The 17,741-nt window shown below is 40.9% G+C and overlaps 1 protein-coding gene across 1 annotated transcript; it reads left to right on the top strand.

Moving 5' to 3' along the window:
* The first annotated feature begins 1,025 nt into the window (after positions 1-1,025).
* Positions 1,026-6,563, top strand: LOC110947426 (GTPase IMAP family member 8-like). Its single transcript, XM_022188833.2, has one exon. It carries the CDS (start codon positions 1,026-1,028, stop codon positions 3,636-3,638), a length of 2,613 nt encoding a protein of 870 aa, XP_022044525.2. The 3' UTR covers positions 3,639-6,563.
* The last annotated feature ends 11,178 nt before the right edge of the window (positions 6,564-17,741 follow it).

Genomic DNA, 17,741 nt, shown 5'->3' with positions numbered 1-17,741 from the left:
GATTAAAGAGGATATGAAGGTAGTTGGTGTGAGAGAAAAGGATGCAGCAGATTGGGTTAAATGGAGGCAATTGATTCGCTGTTGCGACCCCTGAAGGGAAAAGCCGAAAGGAAAAGAAGAAGAAGAAGAATGTTGATCACAAAAGGTCCCTGCTGTAATTCTCTTTTGTGACTAATGATGGTTTGTCCTGAGAACTTCTCAAATTCTGTCCAGTGTCCAAGGTGGCAATTTAATAATAGGAGTAGGTCCAGAATCTAAACAAAAGGGGTTTGATACCTGATTTGACCTATCCCTTGGCATTCCAAAGAGTCCCAAGCTGTGTCGGCTACAGACTCTATAGCTGTGTTTTTGTAGAGACACAGTTTCATGGTAAATAATGTATTTCTGAGCTTTACTGCCTGAACTGACTGACTGATGCTCAGGTTTAATGTCTTTAACGGAATAATAACAGTAAACAGACATTCAAAAATCGATGTTTTTATCCAGAAAAGTCCAGAGACTCTTGAGAACTGACTGAAGTCATTTTCTTTCAGTGTCTGATCTGAGGCTGAAGGACAAAAAAGGTCATGTGACCTGTGATGTTTCCAAAGAACCAACTTCTGTTCCAGCTGCTGGTCATCAAGAAGAAGACGTCAGTGTCAGCTTGGATGCTGCTGAACGTACTGGTGAGTTCAGGAACACTTTTTATAATGTGATGAATAAAACATGATCAAGTCTGAACATGAAGTTACCACAGATGACTGGACTGTTAAGTTTATACCGTTTAGAACTCATTTCTCTTGTTTACTGTTTTATGGATGTGATAAGTTCACAGTGATAAAAATATTCTTCTTGTTATCTTGGAAGGTCATGTTTATTCTATTTGTTTACTTTATGTTCCAGCACCTGAACTCAGGATTGTGTTGTTAGGAAAGAGTGATGACAAAAAGACAGCACTGGGAAACATGATTGTTGGGAAGAAAGAATTTTCTGTCCCAAGATTCTCTGGAGGAAAACATTGTGAAGCTGCTCGTGGGACATGGAACATGAAACCTTTAACAGTAGTGAAAACTCCAAATGTCTTCAGTCTGTCTGTAGAGAAAATTAGAGAAGAGATGAAGAGATGTGTGGAGCTCTGTTCTCTGGGACCAAATGTTCTGCTGCTGTTAGTGAAACCTTCAGATTTCACTGAAGACAACAGAAAAACTCTGAAGTTCATCCTGAGTCTGTTTGGTGAAGACGCCTTCAAACACTCCATGATCATCATGACTCACAACGAAGACAGAAGGAATCAGTCGGTGGAAAAACTCCTCCAAGACTGCGAACAAAAGCAGCACAGGATCAATCTTGATGAAAAGCATCCTTCAGGTCATGAAGTACAAGAGTTAATGCAGAAAATAGAAACTATAGTGAGTGAACTCAGGGGAGGATTTCTGACACTAACTGATAAAGCTGATCAGACAGTGATGAAAAAGTCCAAACCTCCTCTGAACCTGGTCCTGTGTGGTAGAAGAGGAGCTGGGAAGACTTCAGCAGTCAACACTATTCTGGGACAAAGAAAGTTTGGTGGACCTGAAGACTCATCAGAGTGTGTTAAAACCCAGGGAGAGGTGTGTGGACGTCGGGTTTCCCTGCTGGAGCTGCCTGCCTTGTATGGAAAACCTCAGGAGGCAGTGATGGAGGAATCATTCAGGTGTATCTCCCTCTGTGATCCTGAGGGCGTCCATGCCTTCATCCTGGTCCTACCTGTGGGTCCCCTCACTGATGAAGACAAGGGAGAGTTAGAGACCATCCAGAACACATTCAGCTCTAAAGTCACAGACTTCACCCTGATTCTGTTCACTGTGGAGTCAGATCCTACAGCTCCAGCTGTTGTTGACTTTATCAGACAGAACAGAGACATCCAGGAGTTCTGTCAGAGCTGTGGAGGAAGATCTGTTGTTGTCAGCATGAAGGACAAGCAGCAGATCCCAGAGCTGCTGGATCAAGTAGACAAGATGACAGATGGAGGATCCAGATGTTTCACTAAGGACATGTTCACTGAGGCTCAGATGGAGAAGGTTTCACAGCTTAAAACAGAACTGCAGGATGTGAAACGTAGCAGCAGGACAGAAGCTGAAGACAAAAATCAGACCAGAGAAGAAGACACTATCAGGATGGTGCTGTTTGGAAAAACTGGTAGTGGGAAGAGTTCCACTGGAAACACAATTTTGGGCTACAAACAATTTTTAGCCAAAGTCGGTGGGAAATCAGTGACCACAAGCTGCCAGAAAGCAACAGCACAGATTGATGGCTTTTCTGTTTCTGTGGTCGACACTCCTGGTTTGTTCGACACAACTCTCTCTCCTGAGCAAGTTAAACAGGAGCTGGTGAAATGTATCACCATGTTGTCTCCTGGACCTCACGTGTTCTTACTGGTGCTGCAGATCGGTCGATTTACGGAGGAGGAAAAAGATGTGGTGAAAATGATCAAGAAGATTTTTGGCCAGAAGTCAGAAAACTTCATCATTGTTACGTTCACAAGAGGAGATGAACTGGAAGACCAATCAATTGAAAAGTACATCGAAGAAGACTGTGGTGACTTTGTAAAAAATCTGATCGCTGACTGTGGAGGAAGATTCCATGTCTTCAACAACAAAGATCCAAAAAACTGCACACAAGTCAGAGAGCTGCTAACCAAGATCCAGACCATGGTGAAAGAAAATGGAGACAGTTTCTACACTACAGAGATGTTCCAAGAGGCTGAAGCAGCGATACTGAAGTCAGTGGAGAGGGCATTGACGGAGAAGGAAGAGGAGATGAAGGAGCTGGAAAGAAAACACGAGGAAGAAATGCAAAAAGCAGTAAGACAAATGAGAGAACAGATATCCAAAATTGAATCAGAGAAAGAGCTGGGTCTAAAACAACTCAAGGAGAAGGAGGACTACATTAACAAACAGCAAAAGGAGAGAGAGAAAGAACAAAAACACAGAGAAGAGGAAGACAAGAAGAGGAAACACCAGGAACAAATTCAACGACGGGAGTGGGAACAAAAGCTTCGAGATCTGGAGAAACAGATATCAGAGTCTGAGTCAATGGAGGAGCTGAAGAAGAGAGAGCTGGAGAACACTAGAGAAGAACTGCAAAGAGGGAAAGAAGCCTGGGAGATGGACAAAAGAAGCTGGTGGGACAAACGGTCCCGAGAAATTATGGAGAAACGAGAAACGGAACAAATGAAAATTCAGAAACTCAAAGAAGAATTTCAACGTGAAAGAGATGCATATCAAAGAAAAATAAACAACGGCTACATCAGGATGGAAAGTGCTGAAAGACAAAGGGAAGCATTAGAGAAAGAACACAAGAAAAAAATGGAAGAAATGAAACAGAAATACGAGGACGATGCCAGAAGTCAAGCTGAAGAATTCAATGATTTCAGAGAGAAATATACTAGAGACTTTGAAGCTCTGATAGAAAAGTATGATGAGGAGATAAGGGATCTGAAGCAAACCTACAAGGTATTAATAAACGAGCGAGAGCAACACAGAAATGAGTACACTCTTTTACACAAACTCTCCAGTCACAAGGAAGCAAGTCTAAACCAAGAACTGAAGGATCTGCAGAAAAAGCATGAAGAAGAAATAAATAACTTAAAGCAGAAACACAAGTGCATCATTGCCTGATCACCTTAAATTGTCTTTCACAGTGTAGTCACTCTGGTGGAAAAACCTCCAGCTCCAGTGCTTCATGATGAATAAAATACGATGAGTCAGATTTCTGCAGAAATGTCAACTGCTAACCAGACATTCCACAAATCTGAATAACAACATATTTATTCCTTTAGCTTTTGAATGGGAATGAAGTAGACAAACTCTTGAAGAAATCTGTGAATGTAGGAATTAACCATAAAGAGAGTAGTGTATTGTTGGATGCATTCCAGAGCAGCACACAGAAAATCCAAGTACCCAAATTCACAGCTGTACATTTCGTGGGAGACCATTTGAGAAGACAGCAAACCCCAAATTTTCATCCAAATGGAACATCTGCACAGGCAATCAACTGTTTAGATGTTTAAAACCAAAGACCATTTAATACCCTCTACCTTCCAAAGGAACTGATGACACTCAGACTGTCACACCTCTGGAGAAGAGAAAGTTCCGTTCTTTTCTGTGACCTCCTGAAGAACTTTTTAGAGAAGAATGAACTCAACCGGTTTAAAATCTAAAACTAAGGAGCTGTAACATCACTGCAGTGATGAACCCAAAATCTGGGCTTAATATTCCAGACAATCAGGAACACCCTCGAATCTAAATGTGTAGAAAATCATTCCACTCACTCTGTCAAAACCATAAAAAGCACAGACTTTATTTATTTATTTATTGTTTATTTAATAGGGACCAGTGTATACAATAAACATGTATGACATTTATCGCCAGACTTTAATTCTAAATATATACACATTTGTGAACAGAAGTTTCCATCCACCTGTGAAGTCCATGTATATCATGACAGTCTTGAGTTTCCAATGACTTCCATAACTCTGAATTTTCTTTGACAGAATCATTGAAACACGTAAATCTTTGTCACAATAAACAATCACGTGTTTTGGTTCTTTCACAGATTTATCAAAGGTCTTTTGTCAATATGACAAAATCTACTGGGCCAAAAATACACAGAGAGAAATGCTAGTATTTGGTTAAATTTGTCCATTTCCATCTCAGTTCAGTTCTCCTGGTTTCAATCTTCTGGTTTATCTTTGACTCCTCTGGACAGAATTGGTGCAGTTCAACTAAATTTGTCATTTTTCTAACTCAAACTTGTTTCTTAAAGTTCTTGATGGTTTAAGTCAGGACTTTGGGGAGACCAGTCTAGAACCTTCATTCCAGCCTGATGGAACCATTTCTTTAAAATGTCTGATGTGTGTTTGGATTCATTGTCTGGTTGAAACATCCAACTGTGTCTAAGATCAACCTTCTGCTGATGGTTTTAGGTTTTCCTGAAGAACGTAGAGGTGATCCTCCTCCTTCATTTTTCCATTTACTTTGTTTAAAGCTCCAGTTTCACAGAGCATGGTACTGCCACCACCATGCTTGATGGTAGGTTTGGTGTTCTTGGGGTTAAAGGCCTCACCTTCAGTTTTTCTTCCATCCGACTACAGAACTTTCCTCCAGAAGGTCTTTTCTTAGTCCATGCGATCAGCAGCAGACTTGAGTGGAGCTTTAAGGTTCTGCTTCTAGAGGAAGAACTTCCTTCTTCATGGATCCTCTCAGCTCATGTTGATGTAAAACCCTGTGGACACTGACAGCTGTGTTCCAGCAGCTTCTCATCTATTCAGACCTGCTTTTTCATCATTCTTGATTGACTCTTGACCATCCTGACCAATGGTCTCTCAGCAGCAGGTGATAGTTTATATTTTCTTCCTGATGGTAGCAGTCAGACAACTGGACCATGAACTTTATTCTGACAAACAGGTGATTTTAGAAGCTGCTTTGAAACGGCTTCAAGTGACTTTCTGCCTTGTTCAAGTCAATGATTTGCTTTTTCAGATCTTTGCTGATCTCCTCAGACTTTCCCACTGTAGTGTTTGAGTCTGAGTGGATCTAATGGGTTCTATTTAAACTGGATCAGAGGAGTCAGCAGCTGTAGACAAACATAATCACTTATGAGAAGTGAAGAGGCTACGAAAACTAAGAAAATGTGATGAACATGACTTTCTACATCACCAAAAGTGATCACTGACATTGCTATGTATATATTTTTGACCCAGCAGATTTTGCTATATTTCCAGACATAGTCTTCATAAGTGCATATAAATTTTGATTTATAACGGTATGTTTCAATAGTCCAATTTTTCTGATTGTTGAATGTATAAGTTTGTATTCTTAGTGATAAGTTTGCTATGCTTCATAATGAAATATCACAATTTATATGCATGTTTACACCATATATTGTCTCAATAACCATGAGATAAACATGTTTTGGTAACTGACTGTGATTCATTTTAGTCCAATCACTACGATTACTATTTAACAACCAGATCTGTGTGTTTAAGATTTTAAAGTCAGGTCTAAAGGTGTTTGACTGCTGACCTCTGAATGACAGGGAAGTTTAACAACAACCCGAGAGGTGAACACATCTATGATTGATCAGAAGGTCATCTGAATTTTCCAAAAAGGTTTTCTGTATATAAGAAAGTCACCAGATTGCAATGTGGGTTTTTGTTTAGTTTCTTGCCTTTACTCCTTTTCTACATGAAATTGTTTTGGTGTTGTGATTGTTGTATGTTTTTTTTATGTAACAGCAAAAAAAAAAATTATTTCCCACAATCAGCTTTGATTTTAAAATATTTACTTTTCTTGATGCAACTGTATCACTATATCATGGATCATTTTCTGATGAATTGGTAAATTTAGAAATGAAATTTGGCTTCTTAGTTCCACAGTGGTTCTAAATTGATCAACACTCTGCCAGCTGTTTCCAGTGATGATACTCTTAATTATTCAGTTTTCTAACCTGTATTCATTCATTCATTGACTGTCTTTTGATGGGTTGTTGTGTCATTATTTGGTATTCTCAGTAGTTAATAAATGTTTTGTGTATAATTATCATCAATGCTGCCATGTATTCCTTTGATCAATATCAATAGATCTAACAACTTTTTAATATTCAATCTGAAACACTGATTTCCTAATTATATCTGGTAGTGCCCCTGATTTCACAGGAGGGAAGGTCGTGTCTTAAAGCGTATGCTACAATAATGACACTGAACAGAAAAAAACATTTTACGGAAATTTTAAAATATCACTTGCAAAGTCAATTTCTAAACTTTGCACATCTGAAGTTTTCACTCTTAATCACTTTTGATTTTTATGTCAAACTGCTGCAGGAAACCAACTTCAAATGACAGATTTCAAACCTGGAAAGTTCTTTACATACAATACAGCAGCGGAAAGCTTTGACTGGTGAAGAACCAACACGGTCTCACGGGGATTCGTGAAACTGTTACGTAAATTTTTTGTTTCTTTTTCGTGCGCACCAACACGATTTCGTCATGTTTTTCGTGCCGCTCACCACGAAATGTTTTTCGTGTTGCTCACAACGAAACCCGCTGTGGTAATCACAGCTGAAAGTGGTTTATACCAGCGGATTCATGACGATCTAAGCTGTCCATCGGCGTATACTGCTTGTGTGATCGCGTTTGCCGCCGCCGGCCGCCGGACATTCTTTAAATTCCTATGCAAATTGGTAAGTGTACCACCGGGTTATGGTTAGGTTATGGTTAGGTTATGGTTAGGGTTATGGTTAGGGTTATGGTTAGGGACGATGTCATGCAAAATATAGCGTTGGATTCGCCATGGTTTTACATTAAAAATATAATACACACATTCGTTTGAAATACGTTCTGGGTGGCACGAAAAGTCCGCCGTTTAAAATACATTGGTGCGCATTTCGTGGTGAGCGGCACGAAAAACATGACGAAATCGTGTTGGTGCGCACGAAACCGAAACAAAAATTTACGTAACAGTTTCACGAATCTTCGTGAGATCGGGCTGGAAGAACAGACAATGGTTGGATGAACAGTCTCTAACATCTCAGCTGCTGAAGCTGGAACTCCTTCAGAGGAGACATAAGAGTCTTGGTGGCCTCCCTCACTAGTCTCTGATCTTGTTCAGTCCATCAGTTTTTGAGGACAAACTGCTGTAATAATAATGATGTTACTGTGATAATATCCCAATAATCCTCATTGGAACAACAGTAAATGATTATATTGTGCAGTTAAACGTTGAATTGTGTGTCTCAAAACACTCTAAAATGACTTTTAAATGCTGAGCAGCTTTAATGCCTTTAATAAAGTTGTCAGATGAGATCAGTTTTGTATTTAATGAGCTTTAATGAGTCTGTGGGTCGCTGTTGGAGAACTTTGCTGCTGTCTGATCAACTGTCACTCAGTTTTAACACTTTGTTCTTAAAGTTACTGAGACTTTGTGAACATTTTATGACTCAGAGATGCTTTAACATTTTACTTTGATGTCAATGATGATAAAAGCTCTAGTCCTGCTAATGTTAGATGACTGACCAGTTTTATTCACCATCATTTAATACAGTAACATAAGAAACGAGCAGCACACTAGCAAAAGAGCTACATAACTTCATGCTAAGCTCACAATTTTCCTGGCTAGCTAGCTTCAGTTCTCTGCTGCTGGTGGATAAATATTCCTGTTGATTTGGATTTAACTTTATGTCATAAACTTAAATATCACTGATACACATATTTACACAATGCTCTAAAATTACACAATAAAATACTGTAATGAAATAAAAAAGATTTTAAAATAGATTTTACTACTTACCTCTATGATTCCTGATCTTTTTCTTCAGTGTTACCATCAGATAAATTAGGAAGTTAAATCAGATCCAATAAAATGAGAATAAAACATTTCCACAGAAGAAATGTCAACATTAAACTTCTAATTTTCAAATTAAAGTACAGGTGATGGTGAGTCTTTTCACAGACATCCTCACTTTGATTCAAACTTTAGTTTGTTGTTGATTCTTGTTTTGGACACATTTCTACTCAGACGTGACCGTTTGCACCAATCTGTGAAACAACAGAGTCTTTGAGGCATTTTGGGGCTTCAGACTTTGGTACTGGAACAATTCTGGTTCCCTACAGAGACCAGGAACCTCCTGAAGTTGGACTGATTTACTGAAGATGAAGGAGAACATGTCGCTCAGTGGTTCTGCACACTTGGAAAGCAGACGTCCACCAGCACTGTCTGGAACACAACTTTTCTTCTCCTCAGTCTGCTGAGGAGTTTAAAACCCATGTTCCTATCCACATGTATGTCCATGTGCCCTGAGCAGCCATTGTTCCATGTTGACAGGTCCTCACTAAAATCACTGCTAAAACCATCTAAAAGCTGATGGACAGTTTACACTTTGACCATCAGAGACCAGTCTGGGAGCACAAAGTTATTTCTCCTCACATTTCCATCAGGAGCTGTCGGTAAAAACTGGTTTGTGTAGAAACTCTCTTGTCCTGAAACTACACTGAGTTGGAGGAATTAGTTTTCATTTAATTACAACTTATTTAATGACTGGAGCAGAAACACAAGTTTTAAGCAGGAAAACATTAAAACTATTAAGTTGTTCCAGTTAGATTTTCTTCAGTAGTTTTTGTCTTTTTGGTCTCATTAACTTGTTTTAAATTTTCAGCTGCAGTTGTGGAATTCAACACACAAAACCTAAATCTGGTCAACAACCAACAAAATGTTTAAATTATTCCAAATATGAAGTAGAAGTAATTACCAATATTATTATTGGAGCCAAACTCATCAAAATACTGTCTGAAACTTCAACGTTTGATCTAAATCAGTCAATCAGAGTTTTATCCTCCAACTATTCATTCATTGAATGTTGGGAACAAGTCCCCTGAATTACTATTTAGAGTGAACCAGGATGAATTAAAAACCAAACAATGAAAAAGGATTCAAACATCCACAAAGACTCACTTTGTAATTCACTGCTGTCTCTAATGAGGAAAACAGTGAAAAAATGAGCAAACCCAAAGCAGCATTAACTAACTGCACTAATAAATGCTGAACTGATCTAAAGCTCTAAATATCCTGAAGATAAAACACCAAACTGCAGTGACTCAGTCTTACCGGCTGCCTGGGAGTCAAAGCGAAGGGCACATCAGCGTCCCAAAGGATGGAGAATCACAGCAACTGGCAGCAGACCATCAGAGATCTGGGATGGAAACAACAACAACTCAAAGCTTTGTTTAAATACCTGCAACACCCCACCTGGTATCAACCTGAAAAACATGCAGGAATCAACTCCACACCTCTGAACTCATTCCTAGGGCCACACCAACACAACACACTGAATTCCTTCTATGTTGTGGACGTATTTGACCATTAAAGCTGATTCTGTTTAGTCTCTGTGGTTCCTGTTGCTGCACCTGCAAACATTTAATACTTCAAATCTGGATCTGAACATCACAGCAATATCTGGAGGAAATAACAGAAAATATCTGCAGTCACAGTTCATAAATACCAGATAAAAGATAACAGAGAGGAACACAAGCTGCATTAGAGCTCCATTTACAGAATAATTAGTCAGTAGAATATTTAGTGACTGAAGAGGACATTAATAAAGAGGGAAAAGCTGATCAGTTCAATGAGGGCTTTATCTAACAATTATTTTCTCTACTGTTTAATCTGTGGATTATTCTCTCAGTTATGCAATTAAATATTTGGTCTATAAAATGTCAAAAAATGTGTAAAATATCAATCAATGTTTCTCCAAAGTCCAAGAAGACAAAAGTCTTGTTTTGTCCACAAATCAAAGAAATTCAGTTTAATGTCAAAAAGAAACAAGAAAATATTCACACCTATAAAGAAGCTGGAAAAACAGAAACTAAACTGTTCTAATGGAAGAAAAAATAACAAAATAATCCAAAAACAAACTGAATCATTTATTAGCAGAGAGCTAATTGATGAATAGTTTCAGTTTTAGTCCCAAAACCAGCATCAGGCAGCGTACGACTTTATTCAAGAGCAGAACAAACAGAAGCAGAAAAAACATTCATGTTTCACAGCAGATTAAGTCAATATATTGTTCTATTTGAAGCTAACGTTTAGCTTTGACTCCCTGTAGCCTCCATTAGCTAATATGTCTTCAGCTCACTGACAAGAAAAATTATTTCAAGACTTTTGCTCCCACATGGTGAGTTTGATCCATAGATTTAATCTCATGTTCCATAAGTCAATTGTAATTATTAAAATTAAAATTCAGCATCTTTGCTGGGAAACAGCTGTCAGCTAAGCTAGCTAGCGTTAGCTGGTGTCTTACCTCGGAGCAAACGGAGGAGTTTCTGTGGCTCTCTGATGGATTCAGCGCTGACTGAGATCTTCCACACTGTTTAATCCACATCCCACATCTCTGCTGTGGAGCTTCCAGCTGCAGGAAAACACTAAAATACCACACTTTGCTCTAAACTCCAGGATTTCTGCTGCTCCGTTTCACCTTTGACCTCTGACAGGCCTCCCGCTTAGTTCCTCTACAGCAGTGGTCGGCAACTGGCGGCCCGCAGGCCAAAACTGACCCATCAGGAATAATATCTGGCCCTCCAGATGATTTTGAAAATTTGATTTGGCACGGAGCCAAGCCAGTCCGGCACCGCAACACGAAACTCGCGTGGTCGGCTGCTGCCGGGCATTTCCGCGTTTGCGCTACTGGTCGGACACGGTTGTACCAGCCAGATTTCACTGAGCAACAGTGTGTGCAAAACTTGTGTGTGTCTCGGCAGTCTTTTTTAATATATCTGTGATCAGAATTGAGACGTGTGTCCCAAGCAGCGGCGATCAGCTGTAGAGGCTCCGCTGCTCGCAGTATCGCCCCCTACCGAATCAGAGCGCACCCCCCCGCAGGTTGGCCCGCTGTTCGATTGTTTACAAACATTTTGGCCCGAAGCCACATCTACTTGCCGACCCCTGCTCTAAAGCCTTTCTCTTCTTTCCCTGTTCATCAGACACCTTCTTCCTTCTCTCTTGATCAAGGTAGACACGGTACTTGGACCTGGCTGATGCCGCAGAAGTCAAGAGCTCTTTCGTGATGGGAATCTTGGTCACCCTGCCATGTTGAGTGACATAATCACACACAAGCCTGTGCGCAACAACAGTGTCCTCCTGCATGTTACACGTTTCAACTTCCTTGTTTACAGAAAAACCTCTCTCCACTGTGGCCTGTCCATGGGACAAAATGAGCAGTTTCTGGCAAAAAGACCAAAGTTCAGGATAGAGCCTTCTAAGGAAACCACTAGGGCTGGCCCGAATAGTGGTTTCTGGGCTCCGACTATTTGTTCCGCCCCATCACGTCCGACGGCGGAGACGGCCCGGGGGGGCCGCGGCGGCGGCGGCTGCTGCTTGTGGCGGAGACGGTCCGAATATTCGGATCCGTTCGTCTGGTCTCTCGGGTTCAAATTTTGCCTTTGTTTTGTCTTCAGTTAAACTGAAGAATTACCAAACAGCGGAGTATTTCAGCATCTTCTCCTGTGTTTATGCAACGAAGTGAAGCATGACCGCTGAGCGTGCACAGCAATGGCTGGTGGTGTTCGATAAATTGTGGCCGGGCAGTACAGGTAGCCTACATTTCGTTCCGGTTTATAGTTACGTTATAGCGTCCTCAAAAATCGAAACATTTCAAAGCGAGACTGAAGTTTATGCATGTTTTACATATAAGTAACATCAATAGATTTTTAAGACCTTTCAAAATCGTATTTAAGACCTTTTATAAGATTTTAGGAGAATCTTAGACATTTTAAGGCCTTAAATTCAAATGATTGGATTAAGACTTTTTAAGACTTTTTAAGACCCCGCGGATACCCTGGAAAGTATTTACCATGAAAGACTCATGAAATAACTGCAAAGAGACACAAAACCAGCGATGAGATAAAACACCTCCAGGCTCTGCAGTGAAATAAAAGCTCCTCATGAAGCTGTTTGGAGGACAAGGAAGATGGTGAACAATCAAACATCTAAAACACACTTTAGTTCACTTCCTGTCTCACTACATGACTCTATTTGTGTTGTTTCAGTATTTTATTGTTTTCACATCCAGCTGATCTGGATCAACAAAGTTCACAGAGAGCAGCACAGAGGCAGCAGCTGGGTTCAGGTTGGTGACTTTCATTGTGTTTAAAGGCATTAGAGGAGATTTAATTTCCGAAGACTTTGAACGTAGCATGCGCACATACAACCTCTCCCTCACCCCCCTCTAACCTCCCCCCTCTTAACATTTACGAAGAAACGCCCCCCTCCAGAAACTTGCGTAGGACTCGTGAAGTTGTCTTTTACGGCTGGGTCCCCCTGGATCTTTATCTGCCATCATGTAAAAAAAGATGAGCAAAACAAGTCGCCAGCTAACTACGAAGCTATACCAAAGCAACACATACAGAAAACACGTAAGTCCAAGGCGTACATAATCTACGTAACTTGGCCTGAGCCGGAAGATTTTTGATTGACAGGAAAGGGAGCAAACCAAACGCCTCGGTCCGAGCGCGTTGATTGGCTGATGTTTTTCAGGTCCTGCCATGTCCACAGTTATTTTTTTTTATTATTATTCTTTTAGAGACCATACATACAAGTCCACTAAAGGTCAGTATATTCATTTTATGTGAATCAGACAAATTAAACAAAAAAATCCTCCATTTGTGGGAATATGGCCTTTTATTTACTTTGATTTTCTTTATTTGCATGATTATTTGGTGTGCGCTTTCCTTATATTTTGTTGTGCAATTAGTTGCTTGATTTCTGTGTTAGTTTGTCAATTTGCATGTTTTGTTGTGCTGTTTTTCTTTGCATATTCCTTTTTTTTCCTTGTTTCTAATGAGTTTAGGCCACGCCCACTACCTGCCGGCATGTAGCAGAACAGACTGTGGACATTGATTGAGCGCACCTGGTGCCAATCAGTTGATTACGCAGGACTGAACCTGGGCAATGACAGCAAACAAAAGAGACAATCAGACGAAGACCGAGGGGAGCAGGAAGGACGGAGAGAGAGGAGGAACGGGCAGCGCGGCAGCGGGCGAGCCGCAGGGCGCGTGGCGGTGTGAGCCGCAATGGCGAGCCGCAGACGGAGAGGCAGTGCGGCGGCGGCAGAAGCAGCGGGGAACGGCAGCGTGCAAGGGGCAGCACGATAGATAACCGGGCAGAAGCGGCGGTGTATGACGAGCACCAGGGCGGACTACTAGGCTGAAACAAGGGCGCACAGCACCGGCACCGAGACAGGACGACCGAAGAGCGAGAGAGAGACGCACGGGAGCCACAAAGTGGGGCCAGGTCTGGAACGCACGGCGGTGCTCAACGCGTGTTTGCGGCATACTGGGCGGCTTGGATATCGCCGCCCGGACTCGGTGAGTCGCCACACACGGGAGGGAGACGCGTGGGTCCTGTTATTACTTCCCCCACTGGCAGATCCTCTCTTTCTCCCAGGCTCCAGAGTCTGTGTGATCGCGAGGCGCAGCGCCGCGGCCCCGGAGGACTGGAGAAGCTCCCCCTCAACCCCCGTCAGAGAAAAGGCCCCGCATGACGAGTCCATTGGTCACCCATTCCGTAGTGACTTGATTTCAGTGGTGTAGTCCAGGGTATACGGCGGTATACGGCGTATACCCACTTATTTTTCAGTTAGCATTGCCTATACCCACTTCTAATGCTCCCTGGTGCGCATCATTCAGTAATATCTGTGTGCCAGGCAGCCCTCTTTTCCTTAAGGATGATGAAGCCATGAACAACCCTCCTCTGCCTGTAATTGGCTGGTACATGCTACCTTCACTGATTCGATTGGTTAACTTTAGGGATGAGCCAATCAGAGGCAGAGTAGGGCGGGTCATACAGAGGAAAATTTTGCTAACACTCTGTGGCACTCCAGTTGATTGACAGGTCTGCTTGAAAGATGCGCGGAAATGCGAGAAAGTCAGAATAAACACCTTTCAAGTGAGTGGCACGTATGGAGCGAACCTACTTTCATGGACGATATAATTCTCAGGTAAGTTTTAAGGTGGTTTCCAAATGAATCATTGTTTTAAACTACTGGCAACATGACTGCACATTTCAAGGAGAAGATATTTTGTCGCCAGTGATTAAAGCTGCAGTCAATTCCAGCCATTTTCAGTACAAAAAAATCGCTAATATTCTATTTGTAAATAAAAATATGACGAGAAATACAGGGACTATTGGACGCGCATCGCGAGGTGCATTTCCTTGAAAACGACCGATTCGTGGATCATATACCGACTTCAAGACATGTTTTGGACAAAATAGTTTACTGGCTTGTGTCATCTGGATGTCCAAGGTTGGATTATGGCCGTTTTTTGTGGAATATTTTCATCTGTGTGTAATAATGAACCCGGAAATGTGAGTCGCGCTGTGTGCGTTGAAGCCGTGTATAGAGAACGGATGGATGGATATTCGTTGTTTGTCGGACAAATGTGTTTATATTACCCGCTGTGGTAATCACATCTGAAAGTGGTTTATACCGGCGGATTCATGAGAATCTAAGCTTTCCATCGGCATATAGTGTTTGTATAATCGCGTTTGCGGTTTCAGACATTTAGCAAATTGCTTATGCAGATCTCAAAGTGTATCGCGGGCAGGACACTGAAGTGCAACTGAAGCGCAACGGGTTAAACTGAGTGTCGGGCCGAGTCTGACTAACGTTTTGAAAGGCTAACGTTATTCTAACATAAGTCTGAAGCTAGCTACATTGGGATAATGTGGGAAAACCTCTCGGCTGGTAGTTGATTTTAAAGTAAGTAAAAACACAAGAATGGGGACAGGTAGTTTAAGATTCGACCTAAAACAATATTGAGGTTTTATTCATGATGAAATATGAACAAGGATGCACTGTCAACTTCATATTTGAAGTATTTTATTTAAATAAATGTTCAAAAGTAACTGAAACACCATGTTTGCCTCATGATAAATACATGTTACATTAATCCAGTTGCATGACCAGTAATAACTACAAACTGCTCCTAATCAAGTCATGATAATTTTATAATAGTGGGCAAGTAGAAATGACTGAATAAATTGAATAGAGTAGTCTTCTATGTCACTGTTTCTAAAACAGGGCGTTTTTCTGGACTAATTTTTTTTTTAAAAAGGTGAAAATTAAGAGTATACCCACTTCTCCAGGGACCATTGCTTGATTTTAAGAACTCTTAGTCTGCTTAACTTTATATTGTTGTTTTTAACGTTTATTTTGGGATAAATAAATTGATTGGAATGGAGAAAAATTGTTTTACCCTCTGTTGATATGCACTGCTCACCTCTGGGTTAAGAACCTCTTTAAAACGGGTCATAGTCCCTTACTAGGTGGCGTTGTCAGTTTTAATCGTTGTAATCCAAACTATCCAATTAATTCTATTTTAAAGGCGTTAATCTGAGAGACATACCTCACTCGGCCGTGACACATAATGCCTTTAAAGCATTTCTTACATTCCTGTATGATCACAGTCACCTCCTGCTGTTTCTACTGTGTCCAGCAGGTGGAGCCAACATCAACTAGTGAAGTCTGTCTGAAGGCTCCAACTTCAACTAAACCCACAGCTGAACCTCAGTCATCCACACTTTAACTGATTCATGTTCAAATACGTTGGTTATTTACATAGAAAACTGATGCATTTAAACTGTCTGAGGTTCTGTTCCTGGTTGGTCAGAGCTGCTCAGTTCTATGTGGTCCAACTGTTCTAATTCATCTCTACGGGAACAACGGACGTAGAAAATGGTTCCACAGATAAAGTTCTACCAGAACAATATTATTGTAACGTGAAGGTTGATGATGGTGGTCGGATCACTTCCTGAGGAGAAACAGCACGATGGAGACGAGAACTTCAGCTCTGAACTCTGACTAGTGATGGTCCTCTGACACACATGTGCTGTAGCTCATGAAATAAATGTATGGAACCAGGTGAAGATGACATCAGTCTGTATTTGTAGAGCATCTCATGAATGTAGCAGCACCGTTTAAAGGTTTATAACTACAAATTAAGAGTAAATATAGTCACAGACAGACATGCTAAAAAAAGAAACATGGTCCTCAATGAATATTGTCATTTTTATTACTAGTAAGATTATTATTGTTGTTGCTGTTGTGATTATTATTGTATCCACTATAAACCATACAATCATCTAGTGCAGCTGAACAGAAATGTTCATGGTGAATCAAATCCAAAACGATCCATGAACCAATTAACACGTTTCAACTGCACTTCATTTTATTGACCACTAGAGGTCCTACTGGAGCGCTGTGTGTCACTGAAGCCTCTGGTAATGAACCATGTTTGGAATGAAGTGTCAAAGCTTCAATAAAACCTCCTGCTTCATTACAACAACAACACTTCCTCATTCTGACTGACATGTGACACCCACAGCCAATCAGAACCAAGAGAGACTCAGACTGAGAAAACTGGAACTGCAAGACAAACATGACGACTAAAACATGTAAATATGTAAAGTAGAATATAATATCACACTTTATCTACACACCACTTTATCCTCTGTAGGGTATTGGGGCCTGGAGTCTATCCATCTGACTGAGGGTGAAGGTTCACCTGGACAGGTAACATCCATCAGGAACTCACATTCACACCTACAGACACTTTAGAATCATCAGTTAACCTCAGAGTGTCTGTGGACTGTGGGAGGAAGTTTCAGTGGAAAGTTTCTGATCTGATCAGATGTTGTGATAAAACAGCGTCACAGCAGAATCTTAACAAGAGCAATCCGAGATTTCTGACCTCCGCCAACGGCAGATGATACGAAGTTAGAAAATCTAAATCCGGATCCAGAATCCAGATCCTTAACCGGATCAACACAAAATTTGAATGGAGTCTTCCCTGGGCCAAGATCCACCTCTGATGAAAATTTCATGAAGATCCGACAAGTAGTTTCCGAGAAATCCTGTCCACAGACACGCACACAGACAGACAAATAAATAAACGGACCCAATCGCAAACCTCCTTGGCGGAGGTAAAAATTAGGAAGAAGCTGTTTGTTTCACACTGCAGCAGTCCACATATTCACAAACATACTGAGTTCAGCTTCACATGAGAGATTCAAATGTTGGAAAAGACTCTGAGGTCTGAACACACTTCACATGATTTAAAATGTTCAGATCTGAGTAGGAAATAAACTTTAGAAATCACAGCAGTTCTCAGTTTAGTTTCAGTCAGTTTCTACTTCAGGGACAGAACTTTTAGCTTTGGAATCATTTAACATTTA

Source organism: Acanthochromis polyacanthus, chromosome 7, assembly GCF_021347895.1.
Source record: "Acanthochromis polyacanthus isolate Apoly-LR-REF ecotype Palm Island chromosome 7, KAUST_Apoly_ChrSc, whole genome shotgun sequence".
In the NCBI taxonomy this organism is placed as follows: domain Eukaryota; kingdom Metazoa; phylum Chordata; class Actinopteri; family Pomacentridae; genus Acanthochromis; species Acanthochromis polyacanthus.
The sequence above is the reverse complement of the archived record's forward strand: the minus strand, read 5'-3'. Positions and strand labels throughout refer to the sequence as shown.

Bases quoted from the DNA above. Each gene is read 5' to 3' on its own strand.
- LOC110947426 (XM_022188833.2), top strand. From the start codon at position 1,026: ATGAAACCTTTAACAGTAGTGAAAACTCCAAATGTCTTCAGTCTGTCT.